Source organism: Miniopterus schreibersii, assembly GCF_964146895.1.
Source record: "Miniopterus schreibersii genome assembly, chromosome: 6".
Lineage (NCBI taxonomy): Eukaryota > Metazoa > Chordata > Mammalia > Chiroptera > Miniopteridae > Miniopterus > Miniopterus schreibersii.
Genome location: NC_138107.1, coordinates 25,395,608 through 25,416,854, shown reverse-complemented (window position 1 = coordinate 25,416,854; position 21,247 = coordinate 25,395,608). Strand labels below are relative to the sequence as shown.

Below are 21,247 nucleotides of genomic sequence, written 5' to 3'. Positions count from 1 at the left end.
CTAAGGAAGTCACACCAACAATTTAAAACTACTTAAAAAGCATAGCAAAGTTCCAGGATTGCAAGATCATATAAATATAAGTTGTATTTCTATATCAGCAATGAAGGATCCAAAAATGAAATAAGAAAATAATTTCATTTACAATAGCATCAAAAAGAATAAAATACTTAGGAATGAGTTTAAAATAAGTGCAAAGGTTGTATGCTGAAATTTACAAAACTGTTGAAAGACATTAATGAAGACCTTAATGAATGGAAATGCATCCCACTTTTATGGTTTGAAATGCTAAACACTGTTAAGATGACAACATTCTTATATTGACCTACAAATTCAATGCAATCCCTGTCAAAAGTCCAGTTGCTGTCTTGCATAAACTACCAAACTAAATAAAAAATTCACATTGGAATCCAGAAACCTATAGCCAAAACAGTCATAAAAAAATGGACAAATTTAGAAAACTCACACTTCATGGTCTCAAAACTTACTATTTGAGTAAGGGTGGCTAAAATAAAGATAGATAATAACAACTGTTAGTAAAGATGTGGATAAACTGGAACTCTCATAAATTGGTGGTGTGATATTATAGTAACTTTGGAAAGCACTGTAGTGGTTCCTCAAAATGTTTAGCATATAGCTACTCTGTGACTGAGCAGTTTCACTGCTAGGATTTTATTTAAGATAACTGAAAACATATTTACACAGAAACCTACACACAGATGCTTAAAGCAGCATTATCTATTTTATCACAAAAGTAGAAACGACCCAAATGCCCATTAAGTAAGGAATGGGTAAACAAAATGAGATGTATCCATACAATGGAATATAATTTGGCCATAAAAAGGAATCAAGTACTGGTACATGCTGCAACACAAATAAACCTTAAACATTATGCTGAGTGAAAGAATCCAGGTGTATACAACAGGCTACACATTGTGTAATTCCACTTATATGAAGTGTTCAGAATAGGCAAGTCTATAAAAAGTAGATTAGTGGTTGCCAGGGGCTGTGGTGAGGAGAGTTAATTTTTTTGGTAAAGGGAATGTTTTAAAATTAGATAGTGGTAATGGTTGCAAAGCTCTGTCAATATGGTTTTAAAAACACTGAATTGTAAATACTGCAAATATATTTAATAAACTTCTCAAATTGGCTCTGATGTTTGACTTACTGAAATATGCAGATAAGAAATTAGGAATGGTATGAACAACAATTAAAATAAGGACTATTTCATATGACACAATTATTGGTTACTAGTTAATGAGCAACTGAAGACAGTGTGTTCCTTATTTTTCTTCTTCCTCCAATGACTTATACACAGTGACACTCCCACAACATTTGCTGAGTGAATGAAAGTATTGAATGAAGAAAGTGTGTCCTGGAGCATTATGAGTGTGAAGCAGGTCATACTCAGTTCTATTTAGAATATCTTCTGCTATTGAAATATTATAAATTTTTATCTCCAATGAATAATAGCTCACCTTTATTCAATTCTGGAAAATTGATTTTTAAACACAAGGAATGCTTAATGCAATTAGGCTTTTGAACATCTTGAAAATAAATTAATGCAAATTCAAGCACATCTGGGTGTAGTATTTCTGTAAAGTTAGTCTAAATGGAGAATAAATTCTGATTTATGTAACTATCACAGTAAAAATACTCTCAAAAAAGGCCTTTTAATTTGAATCTAGCCAATGAAGCTTGAGCTGCTGCTGATTTTAAATATGTTGTTTTCTTTTTATTAAGATAGTATATCTCAAGATAATCTTTGGCAAAAGTAAAATCTCTCCCTTTTTCCCCTTGTAAGTATAAGACATATTTATTTTGTTCATGCTCTGGAAATATAGTTGAATATGAATATGAGAAAATCAGAAATAAATTAGGAATGACTACAGGGTGCTTCCACTTAACATTAGTAATTCATTTTTAAAAATCGAATATATTGAATAAAAATGCTGAGAACTTATTTTCCAACATTTTACTTGAAAAAATTATAATGCATTACAAGTCACCTCAAAAGCTTCAACCAATTTCCTAAAATATAACTCAAATTACAGTTAATCAGCAATATATAAGTAATAAGAGATATTTGGTTATAAAATATCTCTTTTTTTAATGACCACTAAACAATAAAGTTGTAAAAAGAAAAAGTTGGTTTGCATATTTACCCCCTCTTTCAGAAGTCATTTTCATTTTCTTTAGGCTTTTCAAATCATGTACATGAGATTAAAATTACTCTAGATTATAAAAATGTATTACATTTTGTGGAAATAAATATGAATTTTTAAATGTGGCATTGTGTCTTGTGGAAATAAGTACATATTTTCATATGTAAGCAACAATCTAGAAATCATTGTATTGAAAGTCACATATATTCTATGTAGTTTTTTTTTCTTCCTTTTAATTAAAAACCAAAAGACAGTTTTTTAGAAAAATGTATTTGGACAGACAGTTTGATGAGTAGGCTTGATAGCGAGCTTATACTTGGAAGTTGTCCACTGTAATGAGTGCTTGGAGTAAAAAAATAATAAATGTGATGAAGTCTCTGACCTCAAGGAAATCACAGTTTAATGGGAAAACACTTGTAAATGGCACATTACAAAGTGATAAAAGTGCTGCATTTTAAAAGTACAAAGTGGTCAGGGAGACCTGGGATGGAGTAAGCATGCAAATGAGCTGAGCCTGCATTAAAGAAAGAGCAATCCTTCACTGGTCAGAGGAAGAAGAAAAGATCATAAGCAAAAGCCAGAGGATTTTGAAAACACATCGTTTGCTTAGGCTGTGTGTGAGGATCGAATGCAGTGTTTTCCTCAGGATGTCAAGAAATAAACTAGAATGTGGCAAGAGACAATAAAGGAATGGCTGATCAATTTTTAGTGGCAGGGAAAAAATTAAGAATTTCCCCTTTAGGCAGTGAGAAGCAGAGTAGCAACACTCATTCATTCAGCAAAAAAAATCTGAATGCTCACTATAGCCAGGGAATAAATGAAACACAAATGCCACATTCCAATAGCAAAGGGAAATATATAATGCTGTGTTTTACAAAGACAGCTTGCACATGAAAGATAAGTTATACATGGGTCTTCAGGGAAACTATTTGAGGGCTCCTACAATAGGGGGAAGTTATGGCAAGGGGGAGGGAGTAGAGGCAGAGCATCTGGAGAGGAGAAGCTGGATTTGAGAGGAGCTCCAAAGAGGGAATTAGCATAACTTGAAGAGTACTGAATGGTAAGGACCAGGGAGTACTAATGTTCAAATGGTTAAGATTTGTTTTCTTGTTTTGGGATGATTAGGAAAGGAATACAGGGAGAGGACAGGCTTTAAAGTGAATTTACTTGGAGGTATATGAGTTTCATATGTCTTGGAAATTTTAGAGTGGCTATGCAAGGATAAGACATTGACGAGATTTAATACTCAGGGAGGTAGTTTGGGGTTAATATCTGAAAAGATGAAAGATGGTAGATACAAATTGTGAGTGGATGAATTCACCGGAAAGTGTGCTTAGTTCAGATCAACTCAAAGACAGTGATTTACGTCCTAGGTTAGAAAGAAAGGGGAAAATGTTACCAGATTAAAGGAGCTGCAGTACAGGTAAGTCATGAGGAGGTTAGAGCAGGGTTTAGGAAGGCAATGAACCAGAGTAGCTGTAGGGGGAAGCTTCATACTCACTGAATACACATCCTCTCCACCTAGTCTCTCATAAATATGCTCCAGAAAGTGACTGAAATCATTCTTAGAAAGATCACCAGCATCCTTTATATGGCCACATCCAGTGGTCTAAACTCAGTTTTCATTATTAAACTTCTCTTCCTTCTGCCTTTCCCTCTCCCTCAGTTCAAAACATTGAGCTAATCATACTTCTCTGTGCATGTTACAGTATTATATGGTGGTTTTATGAAACAGTTTTCTTCAATTATAGTTTCTGATGGTTTTTTCAGTTTTACTATTTTAGTTTTCATCTAGGGACTCCAGTTATACATATCTTGGTCCTTCATTGCCTGTCTTTATATCTCTTTTTTTCCCCCTTAAAACTTTTAACTTTCTGATTTTATACTCATTCTTAATTCTTTTTTCTCTTTCTCTTTCTGTTCTTTTGTATACTTAGTCTTGATTTACTTACAGTTTATTCTTCATTTATGAAATAAATTCTATTTTACTTCTGTGCTCTCACAGCTCTTTTTGCATGCCTCTTTAATTTTATTGCTTTTTTATACAACCCTGTTCTATTTCTGACATACACTCTTTTCTCATTGCTCCTATAATTTTATTACTTTATTTTCCCTCATTTGAATATTATATTTTAGTGCTTTTCTGCTTTGTTATCATATGTTTCTCTTCTGCTTTCATTTTCTACCAACAGAGTATTTAGTTCATTTTCCATTTTTGTTTTTGTATAGTTTACTTGTATGGGGTTTAACTTAATTGGTTACTCTGGTTAATGTTTAAATGAGAAAGTTTGGCCTGTGCTTTTGGGAGGTTTCTGTCAGAATAGTCTGTTCAGCTAGGGTAGTATCCTTGTTTCATGCTCCGTTAGGAGTGAAACAGTTTTTCCTCTTCAGGGACTTTACTTTTAAAGAAGGAAATATTTGTTGTTTTCTTTTGTTTCCGAAGATCCTGGAATGCTTGTGTTACACATGTATCTTCAGCTTTTCCCTCATACATTATATGGTCTCCATTGTCTCCTTCAAAAATCACTCGTAAATTAGAGGTTGTGCAGTCGTGTCTCAGTTTTTTAAAGACCATGTTTAGAATTTTATGTTAGATGTAATTTCTCCTTTTGAATAAAAAAGTGCTTGAAATTCAAATTTCTCTTATGATTAGTCATCTTGAGCATCTTTCCATACTCTTTGTTGACCATTGGTATAGCTTCTTTGGAATTTTGCTTTTTTATTCATCAATGATCTCCCCATAATCACTTTTTCCACACATTACTCAGCAGAGTTCCTACTGTTTTCAGTGTTTTGAGAAACCCACTAATATTATAGGGTTCTTGTAGAATACTCAGATTCTGCTGATGTTTTCAGAATTCAGGTGGGGTTTTTTCTTTTATATCGTAGGTGCTCTTTCTTGTTTCTGTAAGAGAATTAGGTGAAGTTCAAAAATTAAGCCACTGGAGAAAAATGGAAGTCATAGAAATACTTCTCTGTTGGTGGAATGTGCCTGGTATATTTTGTAGAACAAAATAGCAGAATTTTGTAAAATTAAGTATATCCATAATTTATGAACAAAAATTCTTCTTTCATATACATATTCTAGAGAAATTCTCACACACCTTTCAAGATGGATCCAGTATGGGTAAAAAAGATTTCATTGATTTATATCTAACATTTTGCCCAACAACAGAGAATATAAACCCTTTTCATGTAATATTCACATGTTCTGACCAAAAATGTACAGTCATTTGGAAAACAGTTTGGAGAGTTCTCAAAAAATAAAAAATGTAATTACTATATGATCCAGCAATCCAATTCTGGGTTTATATCCAAATAATTTAAAGCAGGATATTAAGAGATATTTGCATACCCATGTCTACTGAAGCATTATTCACAATAGGTAAGAGGTAAAAGCAACCTAAATGCTCATTGAGAGAAGAATGGAGAAAACAAATGTGCTATATACATACAATGAAACATTAAACATATTTTATGATGGAGGAAATTCTACTACATGCTACAACATGAATGACCCTCGAGGACATTAAGCTAAGTGAAATAAGCCAGTTACAAAAGGACAAATACTGTTTTATTTCACTCATATGAAGTATCTAAAGTGGTTAAAATCATAGAAACAGAAAGTTACAAAGATGGAGAGGGATAGGGCAAATGAGTTTTTAATGGGTCTGGAGTTTCAGTTTTGGAGGACTGCAAAAAGTTCTAGAGCTCTGTTGCATAACAATGTGAATATACGTAACACTACTGAACTGTATACTTAAAAATGATTAAGATGGTAAATAATATTATGTGTTTTGACTATAACAAAAAAATACCTCCTTACGTAGCTTCTGTCTGACTTAAACCAGTGGGTGAATTGCAAGGTGAATGACCAGCATGACAAAAGGTTGACTGTAATCTCCACATAATCCTAATATTATGGGGATAACCACTAAAAATAAGTCAATGAGTGCAAAAATAAATTCTTGAATACACATATACTTTAAGTGACCAACAGTGAAAGGGGAACAGAAAATACTAAAATCTATGAGGGACCCTGTGGCTTAGCTGGTAGAAGTGCCTGTCTAGTAAAATCTATGTAGTTTAACATTTTTTTCAAAAAAATTTGTTCTCCTTTAATATATTGAATATGTTTTCCCAATAATATAGCAGCCAATTTTAAACTATATAAACAAGTATTAAAAATGATTTAGTGCCTCTGCACAAAACTATGCAGATATTGCTGGATGGTAAGGGGTACCTTTTAATTTTTATGGATACGTATGTTGTCTAAATGTTTCACAATGAGAATACATAAATTATGAAATGATAAAATAATTACTTTAGAGTAAATATTTAAAAAATGAAGGCATTGTATACACTGTCTTCCTTAGTTTTAAAGTTAGGCAGGTTTGGCAAATGCTGTTCTGTGACTGTGTTGTTGATAAATTCAGTTACTGGGCTATTAGTCTTGTAGATATATATGTAAGAAAAGACAAGATAACTCCCTGAAAGTATTAGAAGGGCAAAAGAAATATCAAAAATTTTTAAAGGAAAGTGTAGGGATGAAGAGAAAAGCAGTAAAATATTATTTCATTCAGCTCTTTTTTTTGATGGAAAAGTTATTAGAATTAATCATCAATTGATCAAATTGCAAGCATCAAAAAATGCCTAAGGGTGTAGTTTTGTAGAAAGCAAATAATATCAGACAAATTCAATTTATTTTTATGACAGAGTGACAAGGGGGAAACCGAACATTTAATAGATTGGAAATTGAGACAGCTTCTTCAGTGTGCACTACGTTACAATCACCTCAGCAAGCCAGGAAGTACAATATTATGTAGGTGCATGTATCCAAAGGGCAGTGATCAAAAGTTTATTGTCAGCATCAGAGGACATAATGAATATTCTTTCTTTGCAGGTGTCAGAGCTCTGTATGTAATAATTATATAATGGGTTGAAACTCTTAAATAGCGAGTGCTTTTTGGTTTAAAAAGACAGTCAAAGGGACTTGTTAATACTCTAAAGTACAAAAGTAAGAATCTGATACAAGCCCTGGCTGGCGAGCGCAGTGGTTAGAGCGTCAGCCCCTGGCCCTAAGGTCTCGGGTCGGTTCCTGGTGAGGGGCACATACCTGGGTTGTGGCTTTGTCCCAGCCCGGTGGTAGGGGTGTGTGTGGGAAGCAACCAGTCGATGTGTGTGTCTCTCTCCTCCTCCTTTCCTCCCTTCCACTCTCTCTAAAAATCAGTGGGGAAAAAATATATCCTCAGGTAAGGGTTAAAAAAAATAATCTGATGTCATCATACAAGGAGAAATTAAAGACATATTACAAATAACTGCTTTTCAGAAAGCTCAGTGTAAGTTGTCTTTAGGAAGACTTTAGCATATATGTGAAAAAGAAATCATTATAAATGACTTTATACAAACTATGCAGTGTGACAGTTCTTTCAGGCATTATCTGGTAAGCAATGTAATCTTACTTCAAAAAAATTTTTTTTAATTCCACTGGGACCAAATAAATAATATGCTGTAAGATTACTACCAGGAACGTTACAGGAATTTTACATATGCTATGTGAAATCATTTTGGGAAAGATGCTGCTTCAAAATAAAGTGACAAAGAACAGAGCTGCTAGATGAAATGTAGTATTTCTCCTACCTACAGAAGTAGCCAGCGCTTTAAAAAGAATTGTTAAACATGCAATATAACTTAATATTGAATTAATAATTTCTCTATCTAAAAAACTACCATCACTTATTTGGCTCCAAAATAACAGAAACAGGATGTTGTTTCATCTCTAAGAAAACTAAAAAAAAACACCTTGCACATTCATATCTTAATTTAGGAAGTGCTTTGAAATAGTACAATTGACTGAAAGCAAAGAGAAATGTTTATAGGTGATTTTATGCTAATAATAACTGTCCAATAAGCATAAAAGAAATGAGAGAAATGAATTTTCCAAGGTTCATTCAAAACATTGATTTTACAGAGTGAATTCCATGAAGTGACTCTAGCCTCACCATTCCATTTCCACCTTTTAAGACCCAGTCAGCATCATTTCTCAGCTAGACAAATACATGTTGGCTTTCTTGGTTGCTTGCTCTCTGCTGTGACTGGTTTTGCATATTACATCTGGTGTTATTTTTACAAGTAAAAATCAAACATTTCTTGCTCCTTTCCCCGCCAAAACCACCCAGTGGCTTCCTGTTACTTTCACAATAAAAATCAGAAAATGCCACTTGCCTACAAGTTCTTACATGACCTGTCCTGTTAACCGCCTATCAAACCCTAGAGTAAGTCAAGCTGTTTCTCCTGCAGACTGTGCAACTTGATGCCTGAATCTCTCAGGATTTGATCTTTCTCATTAATCAGGGTTCTGCTCACGTCACCCTATAAATCTAAAGTAACAGCTGTAAGATTACTCGACTTTCCTTTATATTTTTAATAGCTTTTTGTATTTATCTTTACCTCCACACATAAATATGCATGTGTACATATATTCATTTTCTAATTGTTCATTTTTCTTATCAGAACATAGATTCCATAAAAACAGGCACATTTTCTTGTTTACTGTTCTATCTGTGTTACCCATAGTAGGGATTTAAAAGTCTTTGTAGAATAAATTAATTTTAAATAGATTCAATGTATAAATAGTATACATTAGCTCAAAAATATCCATTTTGGGAACATTCTCATAGGGGAAAATTAGTAATTCTTCTTATACGAGCAGACAATTTCACATTGATGGATGTGAATGATAGCATTTACGTATTTAATCCTTTATGTGACTTTTCTGTGACCGCCTTTTTAATTGCCTTTAAGTTTGGTTAGAATATAAAATAGCCCGCTATTTATCTTTACTACCCTATCTTAGATAATAGATGATTACTATTTTCAGTTATTTTTTTCTTGGAAATAATTCTGAGTAAAAATAAAACATATAACCTTAACGTAGATTTCATTGTATTAATTACTCCTAGGAAAGTTATTAATTCAATGCATCATTTGTTTCACAGAAGACAGTCACATCCTCAGTTACCCCTGTTTAGTTTTAATTCACAGAGGTCATCTTACATCAGTGGCACCATTCAGGTAGCTGTTAACAAGGTGCTGTTTCAGTCCTTTTATTGAGATTCTTCACAATCTTAATAAGGGGAGTAATAACAATGAGCATATTTATGATGAATTCCCATTTCACTTATTGGTTTTTTTTCTTGTGAAACTTTTTTCAGAAATTGAAAAATTTCAAGGTTCTGATGGAAAAAAGGAAGATGAAGAAAAGAAATACCTTGATGTCATCAGCAACAAAAACATAAAGCTCTCAGAAAGGGTATTGATTCCTGTGAAACAGTATCCAAAGGTACCGCATTCCATGCTTTGTTCTCATAGAATTCAAAAAAAAAAATGATAAAAACAAAACTTAATATTTTATTCATTGACTTCTAGAAAATAAGTATTTAAAGTTTTATTATTTAATATACACAAATATATGATACTAACAGAGAGAAAGGAAAACTTTTTAAAGTACAGTGATGAGAGTAATTTTCAACTGAAGGCTATAGCATTTTTGTTCTGTGAATGTGGGAAGCATAATTAGATATTTTAATCATTTATTTAATATGTAAATGGTTCAATATTTGTTTAAATACGTACACTCACTTGATTATGTTTTGGTTCATGTTAAAATGTATATTCTTATTATAAAAAGGAGTAGAATTTAGAATGATACTAAACATTAGCCAATCAGTAGGGAATTATTATATCCAGGGAAGCAATATAGTCTTTATTAGACTCTTGGATTATAACCAGCAGTCTTCTGTAGTCAGGAGACTACATAAAAATAATTATGATATTATTCTTTTCAAAGTACTTTTTTAGTAGACATTTTATCCTATGCAGTTTGTATCACCAGAATCAGGTTTATAAAACATATTCAATGGCATGATTTCATCAGTTATATTCCTAAATTCCAATGAGTAGAGATATGTTTTTATTTTTTTTAATGTATTAAGTAAGCTAAAAATGGAAACTCAAATATTCAAGCTGGTAATTTACTTTCTGAAGAGTGAATCTAAAGCAAGGACCATGTAATTATCCTAATAATAAAGATTATAGAAATGAATGCTGTATTTACCAATTGTCTTCTAATGTGTTAAATTTTAGTAAATATAATTAAGTGAAATGCTGTATTTATAATTATTTCAAACCAAGATAAAACTGTTACAGCCCGCCAAACCATGAAATTTAAATTTAGCTTTCAAATGACGTTTTTGGGCATGCAAGTTTTTGGTTTTTGTGTATTTATTTATTTCCTTTTAGCTAGACTTACTCTATTGCAAGAAAGGGGCATTCAATAGATATAATGTCACATTAAATTATAGTATATTTAATTTACAATTACTTTTTTATGAATATTAAATTGGGAAGTCATATAAAAGTACATGAACATTTTTACATAGTAATGAAATATGGTAGAAATATGGGATATTAAGAAAGATTTTTTTTACTAAATAACATGATTAATTACCCCATTATAGTCTAGAGTGCAAGGATTTTTCTTTAAATCATATGTTTAAAAATTATATAACTTGATGATGTTTCTCAGAATAACACTTGGCTATTTTCTGGACATGAAAAGTTAGTGACAAACGATATCTGCTTCCTAAGAAAATGCAACTTTATATCTTTGACCAAATTAAGTTGTCAGGTAGTGGAAGGCATTTCAAGTTTAGGTGGCTCTTCAAGTGATAGTATGTGTGATTTTATGCTGAATATTGCAGTAGTTTATTTTAGTCACAGTAATGAGTATCTTTCAATTTATATTTTTATTTAAGAATAGTTGGTATACATTCTTATATTGGTTATATTAGTTTCAAGTGTACAACATAGTGAGTCAGTATTTTTATACCTTACAATGTGATCATCCCACTAATTCTAGAAGTCATCTGTTACCATGTAAACTTATCAAAATATTATTGACTATAAGCAGTATTTGGTGGCATCTAATTTTTGTGAGTTTTAAATTTATAATTTATAGGAGAGTGATCAAACAAAACGAACTGCCTGTTCGTATTGAAATAAACCCTGTCTCACAAGCAAATTATTGTACCTTGGAAATCACAGAATACATAAAACTTTCTTTTTACAGACGAGGAGATTATGAGTTGCTCAAAGCCATAGTTTTGAAGCAGATGGAGATCCTTAGAGAGACTGCCGTTATTTTAGATTCCTCAGTTTTTGTGAGCCATTGCATTTTTAACTTGACTAATAATGCTCACGTATTTGTAGTACGATTCATGTAAAATATGGAAGAGTGTGAAAAACGATAGGTCCTAATAATTAATAGTCTTATATATCATAGCTTATGTTTTAGAAAAGTTACCATTTTTAATTGATGAATAGAATGCCAAACCACTTTGTTTTTTAAAAGAATATGCATTTAATACGTCTAATTATCACACGAGAGAACTTGTAGAGTTCTTTGCAGAAAGAGTTTTGAGAAACAGAATTGTCTGTTAAATTGACCTACATTTGTTTTTGTTTACTTTTATAATATAACAATAAAGTTAAAATAAGTCTTTTGAAAACCATATTTTATTTCAAAAGTGGTGATTCTCTCCTACTGAGTGATTTTTGCCTGCTTCTAACAAAAATATCGGTGGGGTTGAATTAAGATATGATCACTAAATTTCAGCCGTAGTTGATGTACATTTGTGAGGTCTAAAATATGTGGTGTGGTATGATATTATGAACTGCTAGGCAGAGCACAACAGTATTTATGGATTTAAGGTTTAATCTTTTGTAATAAAAAGTGATTTATCCTTCAGGGGTTACACTGAAAAAAACCCTGCTTTTCACAACTTCTCTTTGAGCTATCTCTCTCCTTGATGCCTGCTGTCTGAACTGCTAATTAATGTGATCTTGACACAGTCCTTTCCAACAAAGGGCAATAAATAACTATGGGAATTCTTGAGGAAATGACCTTCTCCTGACTCTACTACCTGACCTTTTTGGATAGATTTTGTTTCAGTTCATCTTCAATTTCAAGTTAATTTGCTGACTTAATTGAGTTATACACAGAATTGAAAGAATTTTAAGATTTAAATAAAAGTATGGAAAGTATAAGAATGGTCTTATACTACATTAAGAGTAGTTTATATAGCTTTGGTGCTTTATGCTTAATTACTTAATTTGGAGAAAATATGCCACATTATTAAACTATTTTAATAAACAGTTTTTATTACTTGATTTTAATATTTTTGTTTGTAATAAGATTAGTAGACCTCGTACATATATTGTTTGCATTTGCAAATGTTTTAGAAATAGAGCAATTATTTCTTGATAGTCAAGTCTCCAAGGAGGTAACATGTGGCAATATGACCCTCTGTAATCCTAAGAGATTCATGCAGAAAACTCACCGTCCTTAACATTAGCTCTTTTTCCCTAAATCCACAAATACTGTATTTTATAGTCAGTATACATTTATTGTTTTTAATTTTAACATCTCTCACTGGAATTCATATTATAATCAAAATAATTTTACAGTCTTTATCAGGCAAGTGATGTTCAAAACTCACTGTTTTTGTCTATAAATCTTCACATGTAAAATTGCTTATGGCTTCTTCTATCGAGTTGTTTGTAGTGTTGGAAATGTGCGTTTGAGTTTAGCTGCTGTTTAAGAAGTCTCCAACGATTGCATTATGATTTAGTGTTGATTAGGACTTCGTGCAAAGCTATTACATATGCACAAAAAAGAATAGAACCATAGCTTGGGGTATACATTTGATATGGTAAAGACAACATTCCTCCTTGGAAGAATGAGAATAATGCTATAATATCTTGGTCCTCAGCAAACAAGAGCCTTACGAGACCTAAGAAATAAAGAAAGACATAAATGACAAGCTACATTATGTTTTGTTTCTGCTAGACATGCAAAAGGAGTGCCTATCACAAGCGTGGGCAAGTTGGGAGAGCATTAGAGGACAGGAAGGTGTACTTGATGGAGGAGATCTACTTGTGCCTTGCTACTGTACCTATTCGTCCACCTGGGCAATTCAGCCCCTCAATGCCTTTTAAAAGTATCTTTTTGATGTTGCCTTCAGAATCCTCTGAAATACATCAGACCTTTTCCAAATTAAATTTGCCCCAAGGCCCACTTTTCATTTCTCTCCTTGAGTTACTGCCAACATTTTAAAGCAGTAGATTGCCAGGAGTATAAATCGCCCCCAAATTTGGCCCCTTTTAAGATCAAATGCAACCATGTTCCCCTGTGCTGCTTTGCAAATCAATTCCTTATGTAGATTAATGCAGAAAATTAAAGTTCTAAAATATGTTCAAAAGCATCACACTTGCTCTGTATTTCATCTTACTCTGCTCAGTCCCAGGGAGAGGGGCTGCCTTCGTGCCTGGTTGGAAGCAGTCTCCACAACCAAGCATGTCATCCCACAGAGCTGTTTCCTTCTTTATACTTTGAAAGATGAAAACCCAAGTCCAAATCCTTGATGAGTGTATTTTTTTTCTAACTTTATAAGTAATTATCAGATCATTTAAGGATAGTTAATAGAGACCAGGGATATTAACTGTGGAAACTATGACCACATTTCAAAGCCAATATAACCAGAGGTGGAAACACTTCTCTATTTTTCTAAGCAATGTGGTTATCAAAAAGCCACTCTGTTGATTACCTCTTAAATCTATTTTTTCTTTACTAGAGACTATTGCATAGCATCACTTTTTAATTTTCTAAAGTAAATGGAAGAAAGGATTTGATGAGATTTATGATTTCAGTTTTGTTCATATCAGTTTCCTAGTTTCTCACCTATGAATTTAAATTACATTTATGGACACTATTACAAAGCCACTGTAATTAAAACAGCCTGGTATTGGTACAACAACAGGCATATAGATCAATGGAACAGTACAGAGTCCCCAGAAATAGACCCACGCCATTATGGTCAGTTAATATTTGACAAAGGAGGAAAGAGTATCCAATGGAGTAAAGACAGTCTCTTCAATAAGTGGTGCTGGGAAAATTGGACAGATACATGCAAAAGAATGAAACTAGACCACCAACTTTCACCATACACAAAAATAAACTCAAAATGGATAAAAGAGTTAAATGTAAGTCACGAAACCATAAAAATCCTGGAAGAAAACATAGGCAGTAAAGTCACAGACATCCCACATAGTGGACTTTTCACTGATACATCTCCTAGGGCAAGAGAGACAAAAGAAAAAATAAACATATGGGACTACATCAAACTAAAAAGCTTCTGCACAGCAAAAGAAAACAGCCTCAAAATACAAAGGAACCCCACGGACTGGGAAAACATATTTGCCAAGGATGAATCTGATAAGGGGCTAATTTCCAAAGTGTACAAAGAACTCATAGCACTCAGCAAGAGGAAGACAAACAACCCAATTAAGAAATGGGCAAAGGACCTGAATAGACACTTCTCCAAAGAGGACATACGGATGGCGGAGAGACACATGAGAAAATGCTCGACGTCGCTAATCATCAGAGAGATGCAAATTAAAACCACAATGAGGTATCACTTCACACCTGCCAGAATGGCTCCATCAACAAAGCAACAACCGACATGTGCTGGCGAGGGTGTGGAGAAAGGGGACCCTAGGACACTGCTGGTGGGAATGCAGACTGGGGCAGCCACTATGGAAAGCAGTATGGAGGTTCCTCAAAAAATTAGAAATGGAGCTGCCGTTTGACCCAGTGATCCCACTCCTAGGAATGTATCCTAAGAATCCTGAAACATTCATCAGAAAGAATATATGTACCCCGATGTTCGTAGCAGCACAGTTTACAGTAGCTAAGATCTGGAAACAGCCCAAGTGCCCATTAGTAAATGAGTGGATAAAAAAGCTGTGGGACATTTACACCGTGGAATACTACCCAGCTGTGAAGAAGAAGAATCTTGTACCCTTTGGGACAGTCTGGATAGACCTGGAGAATATTATGCTAACTGAAATAAGCCAGGCAGCGAAAGACAAACATCACATGATCTCGCTTATACGTGGAATCTAGAGAACTTAATAAACTGATGAACAGAATAGATTCAATGACATGGAAGCAGGGATCAGACTGACGAATGTCAGAGGGATGGAAGAGGGTGGGGGGTTGGAGGGGGAGAGAGTAACAGAAGAATTTATATGCATATATACACAACCCAAGGACAGGGACAATGGTGGGGAGAGGGACTGGGGAGGAGGAAGGGACGGGGTGGAACGGGTCACTGGGGAGAAAAAGGGACATCTGTAATATTTTAAACAAAAATAAAACTAAAAAAAAATTTATGGACACTGACAACAGTGTCATGATTGCTGGTGGTGGGGGTGAGGTGGAGGAGGGTATAGGGGTAATAAATGGTGATGGAAGGAGACTTGACTTGGGGTGGTGAACACACAATACAGTGTGTAGATGATGTGTTGTGGAATTGTGCATCTGAAACCTGTATAATTTTGTTAACCAGAGTCACCGCCATAAATTCAATAAAAAGGAAAATAATTTAATTGAGAAAATAGTGACACATTTATATTTTCTGTCAGAAAAACCAACCAACCAAACAAGCAAACCAAACTGTTTGTACGCTTCATTCTCACAGTGTTTGTAGAATGACGCCTGAAATAACCCTGTGTTCTAGCAAAATTTAGAAATTTGCAGCTATATTATGTCTAGTACTTGTCTTTTCTGATGAATTTCTTGTCATTAATGCTCGTCCCATGTATTTACATTGATTTTTCCATTGGGAGCTTACATTTCTTTTTGTCTTCCTCTCACATTGACCCATGAGTTTCTAATTCTGACTTATATATGCTCCTCTTCACAGCCTCTTTTTTTTTTTTTTTTTAACTCAGCACCTCCTTCCAAAATATGTCCCCATACTTCCTGAAATAGTCTGTCCTTCTTTTCTATGTCTAGACCTTTTAGAGGATCTTCGGGCCATTTTAACCTGTTTCTTTCCATTCGGCCCCAGTCATTTCACCTTTATCATGAACTAGAAAGCTAAAAACTACTTCAAAAGGATCATTAAATTGGAAATGCCCATTGAAATGTATCCAAACCTGTGTCCCTTGAGAGCCAAAGGATCGTCCACCTCACATCCCTGTCTGTAATCTTGCCATTCATTACTTGCTTGTTTTGTCACCTGTTTGTTTAATAGAGAGCCTTCAGTAAGCCCCTCTGCATGCATTAGAGCACAGATGGCTTTGCTTTCATTTCTTTTGATGTTGTAGAAGAAGTGGCTTTGAAATAGATCTTTAAGAGACTAGAGAAGAAAGATCCCTTTTAGAATCAAGAAGTGCTACCTTACCAATTAAATGGATTCCTGTATTTATTGTTGACTTTGAAGGACTTATTGACATGTGGAAGCAAGTGTATTCTATATAAATTCAAGTATTTATATCTTAATATCTTGAGATTAACAGTAAAACAAACTCTCTAGAAAAGATACAGTAAATAAAAATTAATGCACTCCCTTGAAAACATGAAGATAAGGGATTATTGTTACTTGGATTACTAAATTGTGCCCTAACTATAACCAACTTTTTGAAAGAAATGTAAATCCATGTAGAAAATGTTGTAAATGAATGTGACTCTTATATGTTTTTTTTTATAAATTTAATTAATGCTTAAAAGAAATTTGTGTAACATTTTTATTTCTATAATTTTATATATAATTTTCTTAAAAATATGTGGATTTCATAAGAGTATCATCAAAATAAAACACTATAAAACACTTATTATGAATATCAATGCAAAAACTTTAAAACATTACCAAATGTACACTAGTGTTGATAGCACCACTATTCACAATAGCCAAAAGGTAAAAACAACCCAAATATCCTCAACAGAGGAATGGATAAACAAAATGTGCTATATAGGTGCAATGGAATGTTATTTGGCCTTAAAGAGCAATGTAATTCAGATACATACTAATACATGGATTACCATTGAAAACATTGTGCTAAGTAAAATAAGCCAGACGCAAAAGGACAAATATTGTACTATTCCACTTATATGAAGTACACAGAACAGACAAATTTATAGACAGAAAAAGCGAAACAGAGGTTACCAGGGGCTTTGGAGAGAGAGGAATGGAGAGCTATTGTTCAATGGGTATAGACCTTCTGTTTGGGGTGGTGAAAACTTTCTGGAAATAGATATGGTGATGGTTGCACAACATTGTGAATGTACTTAATAACACTGAATTGCATACTTAAAAACAACTAAAATGGTCAATTTTATGTTGTGCATATTTTACCACAATAAAAAATTATGTTACAAATTATTACCAAATGTATTTCAGTAGTACATTACAAGCAAAATAAATTATACTCAGATGTTTACTTCAAGTATACAAGACTGATTTAGTACTTAAAAATATTGTTTAAAATGTACTGAATTTTAAGATCAAATCAGGCATTTGATAAAATTAATTTTCCATTTCTCATAAAATGAACATGGACATGTAGTATATAATAAGTATATCTTTACATTTGTGTGAATTAATCATTTATTCAATAAATGTTGGAGAGATAATTAGGTAGGCATTTGAGGGCAAAAGTAAAGGAAGACTAAGTTTTGTGTTTTTTTAAAAATATATCTTTATTGATTTCAGATAGAGGAAGGGAGAGGTAGAGAGAGAGATAGAAACACCAATGATGAGAGAGTCATTGATCCGCTGCCTCCTGCACTCCCCCTGCTCGGGATTGAGCCTGCAACCCAGGCATGTGCCCTGACCAGGAATCCAACTGGGATCTCCTAGATCATAGGTCGATGCTCAACTGCTGAGCACACTGACCGGGCAGGAAGACTAAGTTTTTAACTTGTCTTTTACAGCAACGTAAATCTACACTGGGCCTAATATTAAATGTAAAAAAGAAAAAGTGCTACAATAATTTACGGGAAATTTATATTATAATATTTCATTGAAGCAAAGCATTTCAAAGAAAGATGGAAAATTCTAAAGTCATAAGTAAGTTATTAAAATATTTTGCAACATAAAACTGAAACTTCAGTACAAGTAAAAATGATGATGGCTACCAAAATCCAAAGGCTCAAAAAGTGCCAAAATGGTGTGACTATTTGAGAAATATTTGAAACACATGACAGAAAGTTTATTTTTCTTTATATGTAATGGATCCAATTTTTAAAATTAAACAAGAAGCCAGTGGCCTGGCTGGTGTTGCTCAGTGGTTGAGTGTCAAACCATGAACCAGGAGATCACAGTTTGATTCCCATCAGGGCACATGCCCAGGTGTGGGCTCAATTCCCCAGAAGGGGGCGTGCAGGAGGCAGCCGATCAATGATTCTCTTTCCTCATTGATGTTTCTATCTCTCTCCCTCTCCATTCCTCTCTCTGAAATCAATAAAAACAAATTTAAAAAAAAAGAAGCCAGTGATACCGCCAGATAGTGTTCACACATGTACCTTTGGAAGCAAATAGAAAGAAAAATTGCACTTCACTTATTAGAAAACTACAAGTTAAGACGAATATGCAATGCTCCTAATCTTTGTCAGACTGACAAATAAAAAAGTTTTATTATAACTGATAATGTAGTTAGGGTATGGGGAAAATTACACTTCTATTCTTCAGAACATTGAAATTCAACCATTTTGAGAACAATTTTGCAAAATCAATGAAACTTACAGAGGCACAGACTTGGGAGCAGTTTATTTATTTTAGAATTATGTATTTCCACACATATACCTGTACTATTAAATGAAAGTATAAAGTATTGTTCCTGCTGAGTATAAAAGGGATACACACACACACACACACACACACACACACACACACGCTTGTGTGTATATAGAATGGTAGGTAGGTAGGTAGGTAGATAGATGATAGATAGATAGATAGGTGATAGATAGATTAGATAGATAGATAATAGATGATAGATAGGTAGATAGATAGATAGATGTAAAAGGGAAGGGTTCTTTTTTGTTGTAGATTCTTTTGTGCTACTTAAGTTATTATTAATATATTATTTTCCTAATAATAAAAATATTTTAAAAATAGTTAGGGCTAATTGAAAACATTTACAATAAAAATAAATAGTTCTATTTAGAATTTTTTCCCTAAAATAGAGGAACAAATAATAAAAGCTAAGGATCATTAACTGTTTTTTATGTATCAGACATTTCATTTATTTTAAATGTATTAACATATTTAATTGTCCTCCAAATCCTTATAATTCTATCCTTCCCATTTTTTAGAAAAAGAAATAGAGTCTCAGAGGAGCTGACTTGTCAAAATCATGTTACTAGGAAATGATAAACTCAGGATCATACCCAGACACTCTGATTTCACAGCTTGTTGTCTGTGCCTCCTTACACCGTGTGGTCCTGTTATTATTATGTAAGCAGATGACATCTCAACACATCCAGCACAAAATTTAACCCCAAATATGACTCCTCAAAATCTATTATAAACTTAAAAACCAGGTGAAAATTTTGTCTTTATAAAAAATATCATATACTTCTATCCTGCTTTATGAGTAAATATAGTGCTAAAATAAAGAGTGTAGTCTAAAACTCCAATTTAGAGAAGCAACTAGCTTTAAAACATCATGAAATAGCCTTTCAATCTGGACCTCACACTTAGAGAATTAGGGTTTTTGTGAATAGCCACCATGTCAAACAGTGAGAAAAGCAGAGCGAGCTGCTGTTTTATTCCCTCAAGAACACTGCTGAGAGATTAAGGCTTAAAAATATTTAAGGAACTTTCCTAAAGCCACACAATGTATCAATGATAGTGTTAACATTGAAATTCAGGTCTGTTTGCACCAAAGCCTCTCCTCTTTGCATTAAACCATTGTCATGATTCACTTTCTTTTATATGAAGAGGCATCGAGATAATTCTGAACAGACTGCAAAGGCCCACAGATGGAAAAACAGCTGTATTTCTCCTCTTGGTGTTAAGTGAGGCAGAATAATAGATTCATTAGTTGGAGTGTATCTCACAGGTCTTACAGGCTAATCTTCTACCCAATCCAGGAGTCATTTTTACAAGATCTGTGATACTCATCAGCCTGTCTATAAACACCTCTAGTGATTAAAAAGAAAGTTCACTGTATTATAAAACAGCTGGGTCTAATATTAAGTAGACATTGCTGTTGTTGTTTTTCTCATTGAAGTAAGACCTTTATCCCTGTTAAGTTGCCTTTGGTCCTGGTTCCACTTTCTGCATCACTAAAGAACCTACTTAAAATATTTGAACCATGGTCTTACTTGAACTATCATTGATACATTGTCTTCATTTGGCTTCCAGACGCCACAATTTATTTTTATCTCCTATTACAAAATGTATTCCATTTCTCATATTCCTCTCCTGGTTCCTCCTCTTCCACTCAACTTCTTAATGTTGAAGTTCCCCAGGGATTATTTATGGTGCCATAGTCTATCTACACTCACAGCCTCTCGGCCATCTCACCAGTGGCATGGTTCCAGCCAAGACCCCTCTCCAAGACTTAGATACGGAACTGCCTACTCGAAATTAGCACATGGATGCCTAGACATCTCAAATTCAACTGTTGTTTTTCTTACCCCGCATGTCCTTCCCCTATAGTCTACCTGACTCATGTGTTGGCCATACCATTCTTTTACTTGATCAGGTCAGAAACTGTGGAATCCTCCTTGACTCCTCTCTTTCTCCTACACATCCTACCCAATCTGCCAGGCAAACCTGGTAGGTACCCTTATCTTCAAATCAAATAGCTCTTGCCCTCTTCACTGCTATTACCCTGGCATAAGTCATCATCTTCTTTTACCTGAATTACTGTGATAGCCTCTTAAATCATCTCTTTGCTTCTATACATGCCTTCATCTATCCCTACCCAAGTACTCACAATCTCATGTTGTTTTTACATAGAATGTGTCATCTTTTGACATACTTTGTAATTTACTTATTTGCAGTTTTTATGGTTTCTTTGCACTAAAATGTAAACTGCAAAATGCCAGGTCTCCTTGTCTGTCTCTATCAGCCATGAATTCCAGTCATCGAGAACAATGCCTTAGCACGTGTTCTGAATGAATATAGAATAATTTTATGTAGCCTCTTCTCAAGATGCTCTTGCGGTGTAGG

At 33.7% G+C, this 21,247-nt stretch overlaps 1 protein-coding gene across 6 annotated transcripts in view; it reads left to right on the top strand.

The window, feature by feature from the left end:
• KHDRBS2 (KH RNA binding domain containing, signal transduction associated 2) overlaps positions 1–21,247 on the top strand; it is a 491,072-nt gene that overhangs the window by 69,960 nt on the left and 399,865 nt on the right. For all 6 annotated transcript variants that reach the window (XR_013999024.1, XR_013999025.1, XM_081140338.1 and 3 more), the window contains exon 2: positions 9,377–9,504. Coding sequence is in view for 4 of the 6 variants with exons in the window: in XM_081140338.1 (XP_080996464.1) it covers positions 9,377–9,504 (128 nt within the window). In the remaining 2 variants the exon portion in view is untranslated. The remainder of the gene's footprint in view (positions 1–9,376; positions 9,505–21,247) is intronic.